This window comes from Theropithecus gelada, chromosome 6 (assembly GCF_003255815.1).
Source record: "Theropithecus gelada isolate Dixy chromosome 6, Tgel_1.0, whole genome shotgun sequence".
NCBI lineage: Eukaryota > Metazoa > Chordata > Mammalia > Primates > Cercopithecidae > Theropithecus > Theropithecus gelada.
The window spans coordinates 112516717-112537536 of NC_037673.1; the positions used below are offsets into that span (position 1 = coordinate 112516717).

Sequence of the window (20820 nt, forward strand, 5' to 3'; positions counted from 1 at the left end):
AGAATGTCTAAACATAGTGTTAAAAAAACTATGTGTGTGTTTATTAATTCATGAGGTTTCTAAACCATGAGATTTTGAGATTTTGCTCCTTCCCTTTCCTCCTCTCTTTCTCTTTCCCCCTCTTGGTTTCTTCTTTATATTAGAGTAGATAAGAAGTCTCTTTCAGACATAAAGAAGTTCTACCCGCCGGGCGCGGTGGCTCAAGCCTGTAATCCCAGCACTTTGGGAGGCCGAGATGGGCAGATCACGAGGTCAGGAGATCGAGACCATCCTGGCTAACACAGTGAAACCCCGTCTCTACTAAAAATACAAAAAACTAGCCGGGCGAGGTGGCAGGCGCCTGTAGTCCCAGCTACTCGGGAGGCTGAGGCAGGAGAATAGCATGAACCCGGGAGGCGGAGCTTGCAGTGAGCTGAGATCCGGCCACTGTACTCCAGCCTGGTCGGCAGAGCAAGACTCCGTCTCAAAAAAAAAAAAAAAAAAAAGAAGTTCTACCCTATCCATTATAAAGGGGTAATTTTACCCATATTTAATGTGCTGCTGCTTCCTTGGTGAGAGCAGTACCATAAATATCCCAGCATAACATCTTTGTTGTTCTCAACAGTAAAATGACCAGAATTGTCCAGGTACAACTTTATTTATGGAATTAGCAAAGGCTTGTGGAATTTTCTAGCCGAAAGGGATCTTAAGTGGATTTGTCAATGGATTCTGTTTTTTTTTTTCTGCCAATGTATTCTTAATATGACACCAAAAGCATGAGCAACCAAAGAGAAAAGATAAATTGGACTTCATTAAAATGGAAAATTTTTGTGTATCAAAGAACATTGTCAAGAAATTGAAAGGGCAACCTGGAGAATGGGAGAAAACATTTTAAAGTTACATAAATTATATTATGGGATTTGTATTTAGAATGAATAAAGAACTCTTACAACTCAATAACAACAAAAAAAAACATGAAACCCTAATTTTATTTATTTTATTTATTAATATTTTTTCAGATAGGGTGGCCCTGTCACCCAGTCTGGAGTGCAGTGGCATGGTCATACCTCACTTCAGCCTCAGCCTTCTGGACTCAAGTGACCCTCCTGCTTCAGTATTCCCAGGTAGCTGGGACTACAGGCACCTGTCACCATGCCTGGCTAAATAAATAAAAGTTTTTTGGTAAAGACAGGAGCTCACTTTGTTGCCCAGGCTGGTCTTGAACTCCTGGGCTCAAGCTATCTTCCCACCTAGGCCTCTAAGTGCTAGGATTAGAGGTGTGAGCCACTGTACCTGGCCAGCAACCTAATTTTTAAAATGGGCAAAGGACTTGAATAGACATTTCTCCAAAGAAGATATGCAAATGGCCAATAAACATGAAAAGATGCTCAACATCATTAGTCGTTATGGCAATGGAAATCAAAACCACAAGGATATATCATTTCATACCCACTAGAATGGCTATAATTTTTTTTTTTTTTTGATAAGGAAAATAAGTGTTGGAAAGGATGTGGAGAAATTGGGACACTCATAAATTGCTGGTGGGAACATAAAATATAGCAGCTTCTGTGGAAAACAGTTTGGTGGTTCCTCCAAAATTTAAATATAGAATTACTCTAGGACCCTGCAATTCCACTCCTAGGTATATACTCAAAAGAATTAAAAACAAAGGCTCAAACATGAACATGTACACAGATATTTATAGCAGCACTATTCATAGCTAAAAGGTAGCAATAACCCTGTCTCAGTCCATTTGTGCTGCTATAACAAAATACCTGAGGTTAGGTAATTTATAAGAAACAGAAACGTATCTCTTACAATACTGGAGGCTGAAAAGTTCAAAATGTAGGGACTGGCATCCATTGTCTGGTGAGGGCCTTCTTGCTGTGTCTTTACATAGCAGAAGAGCAAGAAGAAGTGAGCACACCCTTTCCTTCAAGCTTTTTTAAGTGTCTTAATCCCTTCCATGAGGGCTTTACCCTCATAACTGTATCACCTCTGAAAGGCCCCACCTTTTAATACTATTATGTTTGTGATTTTGTTTCAACATATAAGTTTTAAGGAATGCATTCAGATCATAGCAAACCCAAATGTCTCTCAGTGAATGATAAACTGTGTTATATACATAGAATGGGATATTACTGAGCTGTAAAAAAGGTTGATGTACTGATATGTGCTATAATGTGGATGAACCTTGAAAATGTTATACTGTGTAATAGAAGCCAGACACAAAAGATCACTTATTGTATGAATCTATTTATATGAAAAATCCAGGTTAGGCAAATCCATAGAAATAGCAGATTTGTAGTTGCAGGGTCTGGGAGGAGGAAAGAATGGAGAGTTGACCTTAATTGGTATGAGTTTCTTCTTGGTGTGGTAAAAGTGTTCTGTAATTAGAAAGCATTGTGGTTGTATTGGAAGCTACTAAATTGTACACTTTAAAGTGATTAAAATGGTAAATTTTATAAAAAGGCACACACACACACATCCCTCTTAGAAATAAATCAACCCTTTAAGTTTACTGATGAGAAAATTCAGTCCCAGTCCCAGTGAGGCTAAATGATGTGTAAGTTGATTATTGGCACAGCTAGATGAGAACTTAATCTGATATAATGGAGAGAACATTGGACTTGAAGTGAGAAAGCTGAATTTAAATTTTTAGACTGTGGGAAATTTTCTATGGTAAATACCCCAGTTTGAAAATGTGTTGGTAATACTTGCCTTGTAGGGTTGATAGAGTTAAATGAAATAATGTTTGTGAAATGCCTATTATGGCTCTCACATCGTGACTAAAGTTAATGTTAGTTGAATTTGAATTTGCAGTGCTGTAGTTTATTATTAGGAGCATGAGTTGCTCTGGAAAATAATTTTTATGATGAATATATTATCTTGAAGAATAGCTGAATACTGGCTTGGTGGGTTATACAATAATTTGCTCTTTGAAAAAAACAAACAAACCTGTGCAGTAGTACAGTAATCTGCTTTTTAACCTGGCTATTAGAATTGAGACTGAGTTGTCTGTAGCCATCATTTTTAACAAATCACTGTTCCTTTTCTCTTTAGTAGAAATGATTCTTAAATGAATATAGAGGAAGAATACCACTTCCTTAATTACTAATATTCTATTGTAGGCTGCTTGAACTCCCTCCCTGTGGGATTTTTTTTCACAGTGACCTTTCAGAGAGTATGAGCCGTGAAAGAAGAAATCCACAGGGATAGTATGGCAATGTGCCAACTGTAAATGTAGATCAAAAATTTGGCTTCTATGTCATCATCCTTAATTTTAATACTTTGTATTTACTTAGTAGCTTTCAGCTATAGGACTCAAAAGTCTACACATAGCCTCAAAACACCGCATTGAGACAGGCATAAAGTAATCATTATTTTTTGTTAAAAGAGGAAGTGAATGGTATTATTTAATTTTCAATTTTAGATTAAGAGAATAAATCATCTTTTAAAAATATGCTGCTAGTTACAGCATGGTCTTTTTTAAAAATGAGAAACCAGAAGTTTTTCTCCATCATGTTAATGATAGTCCAGTTTTCATCCCCATTTTAATTTGGTTATTTTTGCCACCTTTTTACTGATTGTAATTATGTGTTGATCTCATTTGATTCTAAAGTACAAGAAAATATGAAAATTTTGGCTGGGCGCGGTGGCTCACGCCTGTAATCCCAGCACTTTGGGAGGCCGAGACGGGCGGATCACGAGGTCAGGAGATCGAGACCATCCTGGCTAACATAGTGAAACCCCGTCTCTACTAAAAAATGCAAAAACTAGCTGGCTGGGCACGGTGGCGGGCGCCTGTAGTCCCAGCTACTCGGGAGGCTGAGGCAGGAGAATGGCGTAAATCCGGGAGGTGGAGCTTGCAGTGAGCTGAGATCCAGCCACTGCACTCCAGCCTGGGCGACAGAGCGAGACTCCGTCTCAAAAAAAAAAAAAAAAAGAAAATTATAAGCATACACCTTAAGTAGTTTCATTGACCTATTTTAATTTGTGAAATCTTTTTTTGCTATAAACAGATGAGTACAATAATTTGTAGATAGCTTTGTGAGTGGGTATTTTGTTTCCAGCTATACAGAAGTTGCATAATAGCTACCCACTCAGGTATTTTAGATTGACATGGTAGTGACTGTTTAATAATAAGACTGCTACCGCATAATAGCATATTTGTGCATCTTTTCAACAGTACACATGAATGACCTTTATGAATAAAATAGTGCTACCTAATTCTATATATTTTGGCTGTATGTTTCCTAAAAGCGATAATCTTTGGAGACTGACAGATCTTATATAGGTTAAGATACAAGATAAGTTTAAAAATACAAATTAAAATGGAATCTAATTAATAGTCATTCCTGAAAAAGTATAAGCATTTCTCATGAGGACATTTTCTGTCAAGAGGTAAGTGTGGGTCAGGGCTCCCCTTTGGAGGCTGAGGGGATATCTGATTTCTTTATAATATTACATAAAATTTGCAAGTGGCTGAGCTACCTTATTGTTTCTTCTGTGGATAAGGGCCTGCTGCCTTGAATTCTAGTCAGCCTGGATGGGTGGGGCTGATCAAAGCTGAGGGTCTTGATACCTGCAGAGCATACAGTAATCACTGTACCTGATACCACCATATTCAAAGACAATAATGATAATAGATAAGCATTTATTGACCGATTAATACGTGCCAGGTATTGTTCTGTGGGCTTTTATGTTTTTTTTCTCATTGGGCCTTTGCAATTAATAAGCAGTGAGTTACTACTTTTATTGGCCCAGAGCGCTGAAAATAATTTGCAGCTTAATAAAGTAGCCACTTTGCTTCCATAGTGATTGCTTTGCCACCTGTTTAAGTGTGGTCCATGGCTTCTCTAATAAACCCTATTCTCATAATCTTTATCTTGCTCTTAAACATTTTGTTTTGATACCCACGAAACCCTCCTCAGGGTAGATGATTTATTTCCATTTGCCAAATGTGAAGAGTGAGAGAATGACCTTGATAAAGGGTTGGGTTGAGAATTGTTCCTGTTTTTTTTTTCTGGTGGGGCTTTCTGGGTGATGGAGCACTTATAGTACTAGAGAATCAGAGAATTTGGGGGCATAAAATAGAATCCATACTGGAGATTTTTAGAGCTTAGCTACTCAACTGCAATACAAGTAGGCAGGAGGTCAGCTGAGATACTGATTGACTTCATATGCCCTTGGGGCAGCCAGGCAGTGTCTGAGGGGACCTGAGTTCCCAGCCACCCAGCCTCAAGCTGCGTTGTTACTTAACTGCTTTGTAGAGTGTAAACATTATCATTTTCTGTCAGTGCCAGAATGTGAGTTAGGTTTGGGAAGCATAATTTCACTTAGAAATGGAAAGAAGAAGAAATGTTATTTTATTACTTTTATTTTTAACCTAGTTCTCTCTCCCATTGTTTAATTGCTGATCAGATATATAAACTATTCATATTGGATTTATAACTTGAAATTTATACTGGGTAGTTTATTGTTAGTGATCTCAAAAGTTAATAGCAGCGACTTGCATAAAAGTGTAAACATTTCCTGAGCAATGCATTATGTGGCCACCAATCAGTTGTGTTAGTTGACAGAGGGCAAGCATGACCTGTTTTCTGAGAGTGCTGTTCACCTGGGTGCTTTTCATTTTCAATACTCCTTTTGGAGAAGTTTGGTTTACTAGTAGTTTCAGGTAATAGTTTAGGTAAGACTTATACATTAAGGGATTTATGTGGCAAGTTGGCCCAAAGCCATATATAAAGGCCACCTTTATTTGTCACACATAGTTTTCCTTAATCCTCATCTCTGCCAGCCTTGACCACAGAATTTACTTTTCTTTTTCTTTTTGCACATAATTTTAAAATGAGTGATAGCTCCCCCTTTTTTTTTTTTATAATATACGGTGGGATCTCATTTTAGATGGAATTTAGGGTCTCACTTTAGTGCAAAAGGTGATAATCTCAGAGACAAGGCTGTTCTTGAGAGGGAGAGGGAGTGCCTTGGGAAAGTACCACATTGAATCCCAGTATAACATTTCTAAATAAGTCCGTGGCGGCTATGTTATTTTTCTTTAGCAATTTTGTTGGAACTGTTGCTATTTTTTTAGTTAAGCACTCAGAATACATGTATGTATCTTTTAACATTGGTGTCATCTTTAGCACACATGAGATCCTGGAAACATACAAGACCTTGGCATGCATTGACTGAGTAAACAGCAGATTCATGTTTTCCATCTTACACTCACTCCAGAGCTTACACTTTTTCAGGGGAAGTGTGGACTTAATTGTCTGCATTATTTAGTTATTCTATTTCTGGTTGCAGAGTTTATAGTTGAATTAATACACATGAATCATAGTTAAATTCACATAAATATGAAGTTTCTATTAACTAGTGACTTGGGTTGTTTGTGCGTTGTCGTTATGTTTTACTTACATTACATATGCCATCAGAATCTTCAGATTCTCTCTCATTTCTTTGCATTTAAAAACACTACTATTTTCATTAAGAAAGCCTCCTATTTCCATTTTCTACTGATTTATAGCATCAGAGCCTGTTAGGAGAGATAAAAGGTTCTTAAATATATGTTCTATATTTGTTAGATATATGTTTGTAAAAATTTTGTAGATAAATAGGCATCCTGTGTATTCTGGTGAGAAAAAGAGGATAGTATAGATGATAGGTGCTAATTTTTAAATTGACAAAGGGAGGAATGTGACTATATTGTTTTAATGAGTGCCTAATTTGAAGAATTCTGACATGATTGTTTTTTCCCCTCCACATACATTGATTGTGATTCTTTTGCTTTCAGCCAAATTATTTTAATTAGATTTAGATTCAGGTATGACTGCCTCTCACAGTTTCTACTCTTGTAGGCTTTACTTACACTGCTTTAGACAATAGGGGTTTACCTTTATATTAGTAGCATTAATTATCCATTAATTTTTCTTCATTTAAAACTGTTAAATTTAATATATAACATTTATTAGTATAAGAAGAAATTATAGAAGTCAATTATCTTAAATTGAGGTCCTACAATTTTTGAGAAGTATAAGTTTATTATATTTAAAAAAGTCTAGCTGAGGATTACTATTTGTGGTGTCTTTTTTCTTCATGTTAATAATAATGTAGAGAGTGCTTACATTTTGTTACTAAATAGCTGTGTGCCCTGAGACCAAAGCATTTCACCTCCCTGACCTTACTGCATTTATGTACGAAATAAAGGGTTAAGCTGTCCTACTATCCAATTCCAAAATAACTCTGTATTGTATTTTTGACAAATAATAGAGAATAAGGTGAAGGACCAGTGGTGGCACTGGTATGTAGTAAAAACAGCACAAGCTTTTTATCACACTGTCTGACACTTCGGAAGTTGCTGGAGGTTGTCAAGCAGATTACTTACCTGATTGAGGCTCAAATTCTGATCTGAAAATTGGGACAATAGCTACCTCACAAGGTTGTTCTGGAAATTAAATATGATAGCAAATATAAAAGCATCTATTACAGTACAGTTTCATTCATTGATATCTTCATTTCCTTGAAGATGTCTTTCCAGATTAGGGCTGGAGAATTAAAATGCCCAGCTTCTTACACCACCATTATTTGAGCTGGAAAATATGCCCTTTAAGCAACATTTTCATCCTACTTCGTATCTATAGAAAGTTGGGGGCCTGGAGGCCTTTTGAATTTCGAATAGTTTCCATCTCTTTTAGTCTAAGTAGTATCACTTTGGCCAGTACAACTCTTAAGATTTTTGTAGGCCTTCTTTAATCTAATTCCATAACCCCCTCAAGTTGGAATAAGTTCTTTATAATTCTTTTAGAGACATTAACAAAGGGTTTTACAGTTACTCTTCTGCTTTGATCTACTGTCCCAGACTATATTGTATTTGGAGACTATTTTGCCAGCTTATACACTGGAGATGAGAAGCAGTTGTGTTTTGCAACCCCGCACAGTCCTTGCCCCCCTTTATTTTTTTCTAAATTCCCCTTGTAACTGATGAGTTTTCTGTTTAGCTTATTTCTTTGTTGCCATATTGCCTTATGGTGTACAGTTAGGAACAACCAGTTTATTTTCAATATTCTGCCTAGAGATCTCAGGCAAATCCAAATGTTTATTAAGTAAATATTTCATCCTCTGAGTTTTATAGGGAACACGATTTTGCCATTTTTTTGTTACTGCATGTCACAAGTTCCTATTTTTTCAGCCTCTGATAACAATTTTTTAATGAATTTCTAGTTTTTCCGAATAGATCGCTCACTGTTTTTCAAGCCGAAGGCCACTATTTAATTCCAAAGCCAATACTACATATTGTATTTTTAAAAAATTATGGCAGGACCTTACCTTTGGTAACATCAGTTAGCTATTGCTAATAACATACCATTTCAAAATTTAGTGGTTTAAAACAATAACCATTTATTATTGTTCACAAGTCTGTAGGTGGGCAAGGTAGTTGTCTGGCTGGGCTTGGCTAATCTAAGGCTGACTTACTCATGTTTCAACAGTTTGCCGAGTCTAGTTTGGGATGATTTTAATCAGTGGGATGACTGGACTTTATGTCTGTTATCATTTAGCAGGTTACCCTGGGCTGTTCACTTTGTTCAGAGAGAGCACAAAGGACATAGGATAGGCCTTTTGAGGTCTAGTACAGAATAGGCACACTGTTATTTTCATCATATTCTGTTGGCCAAAGGAATTTGAAAGAATAAGCCAGATTTAAGGAATAGGGAAATAGATTCTAATTGTTGATGAACATGCTGCAAAGTCATACTTCAAAGGTTATGTTTGTAGTGAGAGGTGAAGATTTGGAGTCATTTCTGCAATTTACCAAAATATATGTGTTTAATTTTAAAGTAGTTGTACAGTTTATACTCCCACCAGCAGCGAATACAAGTTGTGATTGTTCTACATCATTTCCAGAACTTGCTAGTAATAGTCTTTTTAGTTTTAGCTATTTTAGTGGGTGTCTGGTGGTATTTTATTGTGGTTCTAATAGTCTCTTAATTGCTAAGATGGCTTGCCTTTACTTTTTTTTTTAGTCAACCATTTGAATATCTACTTTTGTGAAAGGATGGGGAGGTGTGCCTCCAAAGTCTGTGTTACCTTCTTGGGCTGCCATTTCTTCTAGATCCTGGCCTGTAAATCATTACTTTGTGGTTAACTCTCCAAGGCTTTCAAGCAGATCCTTGCCTGCCTGCCTGCCTGCAGATTCCTTCCTTCCTTCCTCCCTCCCTTTCCCTTCCCCCTTCCCCTCCCTCCCTTCCCACTTCCCCTCCCTCCTTTCCCCCTTCTCCTCCCTCCCTTCCCCCTTCTCCTCCCTCCCTTCCCCCTTCCCCTCCCTCCCTCCCTTCCCCCTTCCCCTCCCTCCATCCTCTCTCACCCTCTTCTCTCACCCTCCTCTCTCTCTCTTTCCCTTCTTCTTCCTCTTCCTCTTTCTCCCCCAGACGGAAGTGCAATGGCATGATCATAACTAACTGGAGCCTTGATCTCCTGGGCTCAAGCAGTCCTCTGGCCTAAGCCTCTCAAAGTGCTGGGATTATAGGAATGGGACACCATGCCTGGACAGCAAAAGTTTTAAAATTTACATTTTAAATTATATTTTCTTAAGTATTTTTACTTAATCCTTAGTGTGAAAATCTCCTATTACTGAAAGACTAATTCGTTTCTGTCTTTGTAGTTTTGACTTTCATTAATCTGATGGATTTGAGGATCCATATCTAAAGCTTTAAGAATTAATGTACATTATGTAAAGACCTTTGTAAATGAAGTGTCATTTGCCTTGCTAACAGTTGTTTGTTTTTGTTTTTGTTTTTGTTTTTTCTGAGATCAGACTAATTTATTGACAGTTTTGTTGTACTTGACAAGTAACAGGTGCTAACATCTTTTTCAGTCTTGTCACAGGGACTAGAGGGTGTAGGTCACCATGTTCATTAATGAAGTCCAGGAAATTTTATTTCTCCTGTGGCTAATCATTTACGTTTGACATGAATCTCTCATCTGTGCCTCTAGTCTCTCTGCTTCTACCTTTGTCTTCTATAGTGTGTTGCTCTCACAATAGTCATACTTTTAAAATATAATTCAGATTATTTCTTTGCTCTGTATATTTTACAGGTTTTCCTTGTAACTCGGAGTAAAACCCAAAGGCCTGTAAGAACCTACATGATTTAAACTCATGCTGCCTATTTGATTTCACCTCTTACCTTGTTCCCCCAGCCCCTCCACTCTGTTATGACCATAGAAGTTGCCTTGTGTTTCCTGACACTCCAAAATGTTCTTGCCTCGTGGCCTTTGCACTTTCCATTTTCTCCTCTAGAATGCTTCTTCCCTGGATATCCACATGGATTGCTGTTTCCCTTCTGTTAGGTCTCTACTCGAGTATCATCAGAGAGGCCTTCCCTGAGCATACATTGCAAATAATTGCAGTGTCCCTCCTGTCACTCTTTATCCAAGTTCTGAGGTAGGTGCTGAGGAGATAAAAAGGATATTAAGGTTCCTGCTCTGGACAAACTCAGTAATGTGAGAGAAAAAGGCTTTATGCAGTGCAGTTAATTGAGAAATGTGTCAAGCACCTAAAGTGGTGCCCCAAACACTGGATGCTTATACATGATAATGAACTATGGAGGTTTATTCCAAGTACAGGCTGAGTGCAAGATGCATGGGGTTGATATTGTCTAGATCCATAGAGAAGACTCCACAGAGGAAAACTCATTTGAATTAGGCCTTAAACAGTAAGTGAAAAAAGGAATACATGGTCTGGGTAAAAGGAAGAGTATACACAATGACTAAATTTATTAATATTGAAACTTAAATGTATTGCCTGGAAAAATGTTTAATTCACCTCCCTAGTGGCTTAAAAAATAGTTAGAAAACATGTCATTTACAATATGAATAGATTGTTCCAGTAACACTGTATTATGACTTTTCAGGATGGCAGAGTTATGGACCAGGAATTGGAAGCAGTAAAGTACCTAATGTGATGTTGATATGCTAGACGCTTATAAATGGTAGTGAATTATAGAGTTCCGTTTCAAGTGCAGTGAGATAGCAAACAAGAAGTTGTTTTCTGCCCATTTGCCTCCTTTACTAGACCCTTGAACTTATTTTCTGCCTAACAAGTAAATGAGACTAGAAATAGAGATATGAGAGAGACTGTAATGAGTATTTGGATATATGTGTTGCAGAATCGTTACGACTTTTGCTGCAGGTTACTGTTTTGAGGACAAACTATGAATTTTTAAAAAATATAAATTTACTCTGAAAATTTAGCTCAAATTCATTCGTTAATGAATTTGTTCCTGCATTCGGCAATGAGCTGAATCCATTGTATTTTGACCTTCTCATAGTAACTTAGCATCCTAATATCAGATGCTGTATTAAAACATGAGGAAGACAAGGTACTCTTTTTAATTAAATGTGATAGATAAAGCTAGAAAGACAGGAATGCAACTGAAGATGGATGAGTCTCTTAGGTACAAGGTAATAGATTTATACTGTTTAACAGCTGTTTTGATTGCATCACATCTAAAGATTTTATTTGAAGAAAAAGCCTAAGGAAGAACTGCTCTCTGAAAGTACAAAGTAATACCTGTATTGAAATGAACAATCCGCTGATACCAGAAACTTCTTTATTTTTAAAGCCTCTATAATTTTCTTGGTCATCAAAACCTTGGCATATAAAAATTTAAGAAATCCCGTGGCTTTAGTGAAGACAACATGCATTCTCATCACCTTTGTAATGAAAGTAGGAAGAGGATGTAGGAGAATGTTTCAGGTTCTGTGTTCTGCCTCTCTTACGGGAAGCAGTGTGATTCAGTACAATTGTTCTCATTTGCCAGTTGGTGAACCTGTGCTCTTCTGTGTTGAAAATATTGGTATAAGGCTTTTTTCCCCAGGAGGCTTGTTTCTTAATTTCAGGTACTTTTTGTTCATGTTAATATCAGTTTTTAAAATAATACTGATGGTAAATAGTAGGGCTTTGAAAAAATATCTCATTTCTTGGGAAATAAAATATTGATGGCGCCATGAAGTCTGCCAGTTGGTTGGTTTGTTTTTGGTAAATGTGTATGTGCATGTGTATCTGTGTATTGTACTGGTCTGTGAAATCTAAATGTCTGGAAACTACTGATTACGTAGAAAGATCACGGGCTTTGGATTCAGCATACCTGGTTTAAATTCTTTCTCTGCTGTGTTCTTATCTTTGTCATCTTTAAAATTGGGATGTGAATACTTATCTCCTAGGGTGGTTGTGAGAATTGACGAAGATAATGTATATATAATGGTGTAGTGCCAGGTGTACAATAGAAGCTGAATAAATGTATTTCTTCCTTTTTCTTATAAGTGGTTGAGAGTAGAATCTCAGGGGAACTTACAAGTACAGTTGACCCTTGAACAATGCCGGGACTAGGGGCACTAGCCCCTGTGCAGTGAAAAATCAGCATGTGACTTTTGACTCCCCAAGACCTTTATTACTAGTTGCCTACTGTTGACCAGAAGCCTCACCAATAACAGTCAACATATATTTTATATATTATATATATTATGTACTGTATTTTAGCAATAAAGTAAGTTAGAGAAAGGAAAATGTTATTAAGAAAATCATAAGGAAGAGAAAATATATTATTTCTTCATAAAGTGAAAGTGGAAGCAGATCTTCATAAAGATCTTCATCCTCATCATCTTCATGTTGAATAGTAGGAGGAAGAGAAAGGGTTGGTCTTGCCATCTCAGGTGGCAGAGGCAGAATAGATGGAGAAGGTGGAAGGGGAGGCACGAGAGGCAGGTGCATTTCATATAACTTTTATGGGGGAAAAAAACCCTCATGTACAAGTGGACCCCTGCAGTGCACACCTGTGTTCTGTGGGCTTTTAAATAATCTTTTGAAAATATGCTGCTAGTTACGGTGTGGTCTTTTTTAAAATGAGAAATCAGAAGTTTTTCTCCCTCACGTTAATGATGGTCCAATTTTCATCCCCATTTAAATTTGGTTATTTTCGCCACTTTTTGACTGATTGTAATATATGTTGACCTCATTTGATTCTAAAGTACAAGAAAATACGAAAATTATAAGCATGCACCTTAAGTAGTTTCATTGACCTATTGAAATTTATGACATCTTTTTTGCTATAAACAGATGAGTACAATAATTTATAGATAGCTTTGTGAATGTGGGTATTTTGTTTCCGGTTATACAGAAGTTGCATAATAGTCACCCACTCAGGTATTTTAGATTGGCATGGTAGTGACTGTTTAATAAGACTGCTACTACGTAATAGCACATACAGATAAGTGATATATCTATATATGTACATATATAGATTTTCTTTTTTTATTTATTCTCTATAATTGAACTTGCCAATTTAGAACTAATTTGGTTGAAAACATTAAATTGTAGATAACACTATAATTAACAACAAAAGTGTGTACTTTGCTTGAGAAATCTAAGTGTTTTAGAGACAGTGGTAAATGTCTCCATCAGTGTTTGGTTATCGCACAGAACACCTTATAGGGTCTACTTCAGAGTAGTAGTTTTGGAACTATTTTAGATACAACACCTTTTCAAAAAATTTATCAGATATTCAGAGTCTTAATATGTATCTGACAAAAATGGAGCAACTCTTGCTTGGTGAATGGGAGTGAAGGAGCCAGGCATTGTTAAAGATTTGTCCTGCTTATACTCCTCTGTCAGTTTCTAGAAACCTCTCTGCCACCTGTGGGGCTTCTTTACCAATTCTTTAGAGGTTCAGATAAGAAGAGTCTTGACTTAAGACTAAGCTAAAGGAATAAATAATTATTTTACTGTAGTGAGGAATTTTTAGATAATTCAGCATTAGATATATACAAGTAACTTTTAATATCGAGAGGTAAAACATATTTCTCTACTAGCTGGATCTTAGATTTTTAAAAGCATCTTTGTAATTAAAAAAATTGGCCTTTTCTTCTTAAAAATGTCTTATAATTTAAAAAAAGATAAACCAGGGCCAGGCACGGTAGCTCACTCCTGTAATCCCAGCACTTTGGGAGGCTGAGGCAGGCAGATCACCCGAGGTCAGGAGTTGGAGACTAGCCTGGCCAACATGGTGAAACCCCACCTCTAGTAAAACAAACAAACAAACAAAAAATACAAAAAATGAGCCAGACGTGGTGGCGGATGCCTGTAATCCCAGCTACTCGGGAGGCAGGGAATCGCTTGCACCCGGGAGGTGCACGTTGCAGTGAGCCAAGATCGTGCCACTGCACTCCAGCCTGGGCAATAATAGCAACACTCTGTCTCCAAAAAAAAAAAAAAAAATGGATGAACTAAAAAATCAACACAAGGAAACTATCTGGATGATTTTGTGAATAGTTTATAGTATATAGGATTAATTTTATGGTATGGCATTCTTGAATTAGTAGAGATTATTATTGTATTATTATAATATAAAGCACTAAGTTATGTCTTCTTCAACCATTTTTTGTTTAGAATGCTTTCTATGCTTTTGAGAAAAGATGAAATTATATGTCTCTTTTAATTTTTTAAATTAAATGATGTTCAAGGGAAAACCCACCCAGTTTCCATTTGTGTGAAATTTATGTATGTTTTTGGTGTTGTCTTGTATATAAGTAAATAAACATAGTTTCTACCCTTTCTCATTAGAAGTTACAGGTTTATGTACAAAGGGGTGATGGAAATACTTTGTGTAACTATTTTCCTTAGTCAATATAACACTCTGAGGCCAGGCCTGGTGACTCAGGTCTGTAATCCCGGCACTTTGGGAGGCTAAGAACGGCAGATCACCTGACGTCAGGAGTTCGAGACCAGCTCTGCAAACATGGTAAAAACCCCACCTCTACTAAAAATACAAAAAAAAAAAAATTTGTATTTTTTTTCTGGGTATGGTGGCACATGCTTGTAATTCCAGCTACCCAGGAGGCTGAGGCAGGAGAACTGCTTGAACCCAGGAGGTGGAGATTTCAGTGAGCCGAGATTGGGCCATTCACTGCATTCCAGCCTGGGCACCACAGTGAGACTTGGTCTCAAAAAAAATAAAAATGAAAAACCACTCTGAATTAATTTCTGTTTTGTATTTCTGGTTAATTTTTCCCCGACCTCCAAATAAGTGGGGGTAATTGACAGTTGTTCACACAGAAGTTTAGATAATTCTATGATTAATTTTTCATTGGTATAGAAAACTGTCTCAGTGAGCATGCCTGTGTTGTCAAATGTTCATGCCATTACTGCTAATGAAATAAAAATGTTAAGCAAAAATAGTAACTGTCTATTTTAGTAACTGTCTATTTTCAGTTAGCTTTTAAAACACTAATTATAAAAGCTAACTTGTGGTTTACAAATGACCACATATAGCTTTATTTCAAGGAAATTCTGGGTTACTTCATCTATTTACTCATAATAATGTCTGAAATAGTAAAAAGAGTGTGGATCTGGGTTTCACCACTAATTAAGAGTTAGTTGCAAAATTTTGGGGAAAAATGTATAATGTTCTTAGGTGGGTTGTGTTGTACAGCCCAAAGACGATATTTTACGTACTTTCACTTAATAAGCTGTAATGTGCCCTTGGCAAAGGAGGATGAAGAGGAGGTATAGCCTGAGCCCTGGAATTTGTCTGAAGTTCTTGGAGACTAAAGCACCCATGAAGACTTGGATCTACACAGAATGAATCATGGCCAAGACATGAAAAGTCAGTGATAAAGTCAGTATTGATCTCAGTCTATCGCTTACAGCTTTTCTAATTTTTTAAACATATTTAAAGAAAGTGTGTATCCTTCTCAAGTTTCTGACATGTCCTTATGCTGTTGAGGACCGAAGAGAATCCCTGAGACTAAGATGAGAATTGGCAATGAACAATGAAGAGGAATTAAAATGAGAAAAGTCTGAATTATCTGGTTGCATTGATGAGGGAGTGCCTATGGTGAAAAGCATACCTCAGGCTATTTTAAATATCCTCCTAATCAGGTTCTCCTGGCTTTCATGCTTTGCTTGAAACACAGCTCTGATAATGCGTATTGTTGGTAATTGTATTTAAGGAGTATTTTTGGTAATTGTAATTTCTTATTACAAATTAACAGCCACTCACATGCTGCTTATGTACTTGGTGTATTAGTTGGCTAGGGCTGCCAAAATATCACAGAGTGGATAGTTTGAAAAACAGGCATTTATTTCTCACAGTTCTGGAAGAAAGTTTAAAATCAAGGTCTTGGGAAATTTGGTTTCTGGTGAGGGCTGTCTTTCTAGCTTGTAGATGCCTGCCTGCCTTGTCCTCACATAATCTTTCCTAGGGGGGTGTGTGTGTGCACATGCGCGTGCGCAGAGTTGATAGCGAGTGAGCTCTCAGGTGTCTTTTATTTACTTAAGTTTCTTTTTCTTTTATCTTCTGATTTTCTAATCTAGTCTTCAGAGAGATGGTGTCTCTTCTTATAAAGGCACTCATTCTAACAGATCAGTGCTGTACCCTTGTGACCTTATTTAACCTTAAATACTTCCTTAGAGGCCCCATCTCCAAATGCAACCACACTGGTGTTTACGGCTGTAAAATGAATTTTGGAGTATACAAGAATTCAGTTAATAATACTTGATTACCCTGTATCTGCCCTGGAGAGGTAGTTTATCTTACCCTTTTTTAGTCTAATCACATTTGGTGACATGCATTGAGGTGGGTCAACTATGGTGGCAAACTCACTAAGAGTGTCATCCTGAACTATCCTGCATCGCTTGTGGCATGCCTAGACATTGTATGGCTGAATAAGCTAGCACATTTAAATAATTCTGTGGTTTTATTCCTTGGCACATGGACTTGAGTCCCTTTGTCTGTAAAACGGTGATGATAATAGTTGTTCCTTAAAGTGGTTATTGGTCATAGTTGTTTAAGGGAATATATATTTTGAATTATAAGATGCAAAGATTATTTTTTATAAAAATGTACAATGTTCCTTTTTCTATTATTTGCAGAGTTTAAGGACTTGAATCCAGATCTTCTAATTACAAGTATAAGACTCTAAGTAGCCAAACATAACCATTTTTTCCAGGATAATTGGAATTCTCCATAGACAAGCACTCTAAGGGAAGTTCTGGCAAGTTTTTATTTGCACCATCTAATGCATTGAAATAAATTGCACCATCTAATAAATTGATATGCTGTGCTTCTAGCACTCGAGCTCTGTTAAGGGACAGACTACCTCTTCAAGTGGGTCCCTGGCCCCCGTGCCTCCTGATGGGGAGATACCTCCCAGCAGGAATTGACAGGCACCTCAGACAGGAGAGATCTAGCTGGCATCTGGCGGGTGCTGCTCTGAGACAAAGCTTCCAGAGGAAGGAACAGGCAGCAATCTTTGCTGTTCTACAGCCTCCTCTGGTGATACCCAGGCAAACGGAGTCTGGAGTGGACCTCCACCAAACTCCAGCAGACTTGCAGCAGAGGGGCCTGAGTGTTAGAAGGAAAACTAAAAAACAGAAAGGAATAGAATCAACATCAACAAAAAGGACATCCACACAAAAACCCCATCCAAAGGTCACCAACATCAAAGACCAAAGGTAGATAAATCCATGAAGATGAGGAAAAACCAATGCAGAAAGACTGAAAATTCCCCAAACCAGAATGCCCCTTCTCTTCCAAAGGATCACAATTCCTCACCAGCAAGGGAACAAAACTGGATGGAGGGTGAGTTTGACAAATTGACAGAAGTAGGTTTCAGAAGAAATGGGTTATAACAAACTTCTCCGAGCTAAAGGAGCATGTTCTAACCCAATGCAAGGAAGCTAAGAACCTTGAAAAAAGGTTACAGAAATTGCTAACTAAAATAACCAGTTTAGAGAAGAACATAAATGACTTGATGGAGCTGAAAAGCACAGCACGAGAACTTCGTGAAGCATACAAAGGTATCAATAGCTGAATCAATCAAGCGGAAGTAAGGATATCAGATTGAATATCAACTTAATGAAATAAAGCGTGAAGACAAGAATAGAGAAAAAAGAATGAAAAGGAATGAACAAAAACTCCAAGAAATACGGGGCTATGCGAAAAGACCAAACCTATGTTTGATTGGTGTACCTGAAAGTGCCGCGGGGAGAGTGGAACCAAGTTGGAAAACACTCTTCAGGATGTTATGCAGGAGAACTTCCCCAACCTAGCAAGACAGGACAACATTCAAATTCGGGAAATACAGACACCACCACAAAGATACTGCTCGTGAAGAGCAACCCCAAGACACATAATCATCAGATTCACCAAGGTGGACATGAAGGAAAAAATGTTAAGGGCAGCCAGAGAGACAGGTCAAGGAATCCCATCAGACGAACAGCGGATGCCTCAGAAGAAACCCTACAAGCCAGAAGAGAGTGGGGACCAAGATTCAACACTCTTAAAGAAAAGAATTTTCAACCCAGAATTTCATATCGAGCCAAACTAAGCTCCATAAGCGAAGGAGAAATAAAATCCTTTACAGACAACCAGATGCTAAGGGATTTTGTCACCACCAGGGAGGGCTGCCTTACAAGAGCTCCTGAAGGAAGCACTAAATGTGGAAAGGAAAAACTGGTACCAGCCACTGCAGAAACATACAAAATTGTAAAGACCGTCGACACTATGAAGAAACTGCATCAACTAACAGGCAAAATAACCAGCTACCATCATAATAACAGGATTAAATTCACATGTAACAATATTAACCTTAAATGTAAATGGGCTAAATGTCCCAATTAAAAAACACACACTGGCAAATTGGATAGAGTCAAGACCCATTGGTGTGCTGTATTCAGGAGACCCATCTCACGTGCAAAGACACACATAGGCTCAAAATAAAGGGATGGAGGAATATTTACCAACAAAATGGAAAGAAAAAAAAAGCAGGGGTTGCAGTCCTAGTATCTGATAAAACAGACTTTAAAGCAACAGATAAAAAAAGACAAAGGTCATTACATAATGAAAAGGGATCAGTGCAACACAAGAAGAGCTAACTTTCCTAAATATATGTGCACTCAATACAGGAGCACCCAGATTCATAAAGCAAGTTCTTAGAGACCTATGAAGAGACTTAGACTCCCACACAATAATAGTGGGAGACTTTAACACCACACTTTCGATACTAGATCAATGAGACAGAAATTTAATAAGGATATTCAGGACTTGAACTCAGTGCTGGACCAAGCAGACCTAATAGACATCTGCAGAACTCTCCACTCCAGTCAACAAAATATATATTCTTCTCAGCACCACATCCCACACTTATTCTGAAATTGACCACATAATTGGAAGTAAAATACTCCTCAGCAAATGCAAAAGAATGGAAATCATAAGAAACAGACTCTCAGACCACAGTGCAATCAAATTAGAACTCAGGATTTAAAAACTCACTCAAAACCACACAACTCTATGGAAACTGAACAACCTGCTGTTGAATGGCTACTGGGTAAATAATGAAATGAAGGCAGAAATAAAAAGTTCTTTGAAACCAATGAGAACAAAGACACAACCTACCAGAATCTCTGGGACACAGCTAAAGCAGTGTTTAGAAGGAAATTTATAGCACTAACTGCCTACAGGAGAAAGCAGGGAAGATCTAAAATTGACACCCGACCATCACAATTAAAAGACCATCACAATTAAGAGAAGCAGGAGCAAACAAATTCAAAAGCTAGCAGAAGACAAGAAATAACTAAGATCAGAGCAGAACTGAAGGAGACAGAGACATGAAAAACCAATTCAAAACATAAATTGATTCAAAAAAATCAGTGAATCCATGATTTAACAAAATAGATAGGCTTCTAGCCACACTAATAAAGAAGAAAAGAGAGAAGAATTAAATAGACACAATAAAAAATGATAAAGGGTATATCACCACTGATCTCACAGAAATACAAACGACCATCAGAGAATACTATAAACACCTCTACACAAATAAAGTAGAAAATCTAGAAGAAATGGATACCTTCCTAGACGCATACACCTCCCAAGACTAAACCAGGAAGAAGTTGAATCTCTGAATAGACCAATAGCAAGTTTTGAAATTGAGTCAGTAGTTAATGACCTACCAAACAAAAAAAGCCCAGGACCAGACAGCTTCATAGCCGAATTCTACCAGAGGTACAAAGAGGAGCTGGTACCATTCCTTCTGAAACTGTTCCGAACAATAGAAAAAGAGGGACTCCTCCCTAACTCATTTTATGAGACTAGCATTATCCTGATATCAAAACCTGGAAGAGACAAACAAAAAAAGAAAATGTTGACTGGGTGCAGTGGCTCATGCCTGTAATCCCAGCACTTTGGGAGGCCAAGGTGGGTGGATCATGAGGTCAGGAGATCGAGATCATCCTGGCTAACATGGTGAAACCCTGTCTCTACTAAAAAATACAAAAAAATTAGCCGGGTGTGGTCGTAGGCACCTGTAGTCCTAGCTATTCGGGAGGCTGAGGAGAAGAATGACGTTAACCCAGGAGGCGGAGCTTGCAGTGAGCTGAGATCGCGCCACTGCACTCCAGCCTGGGTGACAGAGTGACAGAGTGAGACTCTCAAAAATAAATAATTAATTAAATAAAATAAAATGTCAGGCCAGTATTCCTGATGAACATTGATGCAAAAATCCCTATAAAATACTGGCAAACTGAATCCAGCAGCACATCAAATAGCTTATCCACCATGATCAAGTCAGCTTCATCTCTGGGATGCAAGGCTGGCTCAACCTATGCAAATCAATAAATGTAATCCATCACATAAACAGAACCAATGACAAAAACCACACGATTATCTCAATAGGTGTAGAAAAGGCCTTTGATAAAATTCAGCACCTCTTCATGCTAAAAACACTCAATAAACTAGGTATTGCTGGAACGTATCTCAAAATGATAAGAGCTATTTATGACAAACCCAC

At 37.5% G+C, this 20820-nt stretch overlaps 1 protein-coding gene across 7 annotated transcripts in view; it reads left to right on the forward strand.

Annotated features, from left to right (window-relative positions):
* Positions 1 to 20820, forward strand: part of COMMD10 (COMM domain containing 10) — a 238011-nt gene that overhangs the window by 89952 nt on the left and 127239 nt on the right. The window contains exon 6 of one of the 7 annotated variants that reach the window (XM_025388519.1): positions 10107 to 10110. The exons of the other annotated variants lie outside the window; for them this stretch is intronic. Within the exon in view, the coding sequence (XP_025244304.1) occupies positions 10107 to 10110 (4 nt within the window). The remainder of the gene's footprint in view (positions 1 to 10106; positions 10111 to 20820) is intronic. 7 annotated transcript variants of the gene reach the window in all.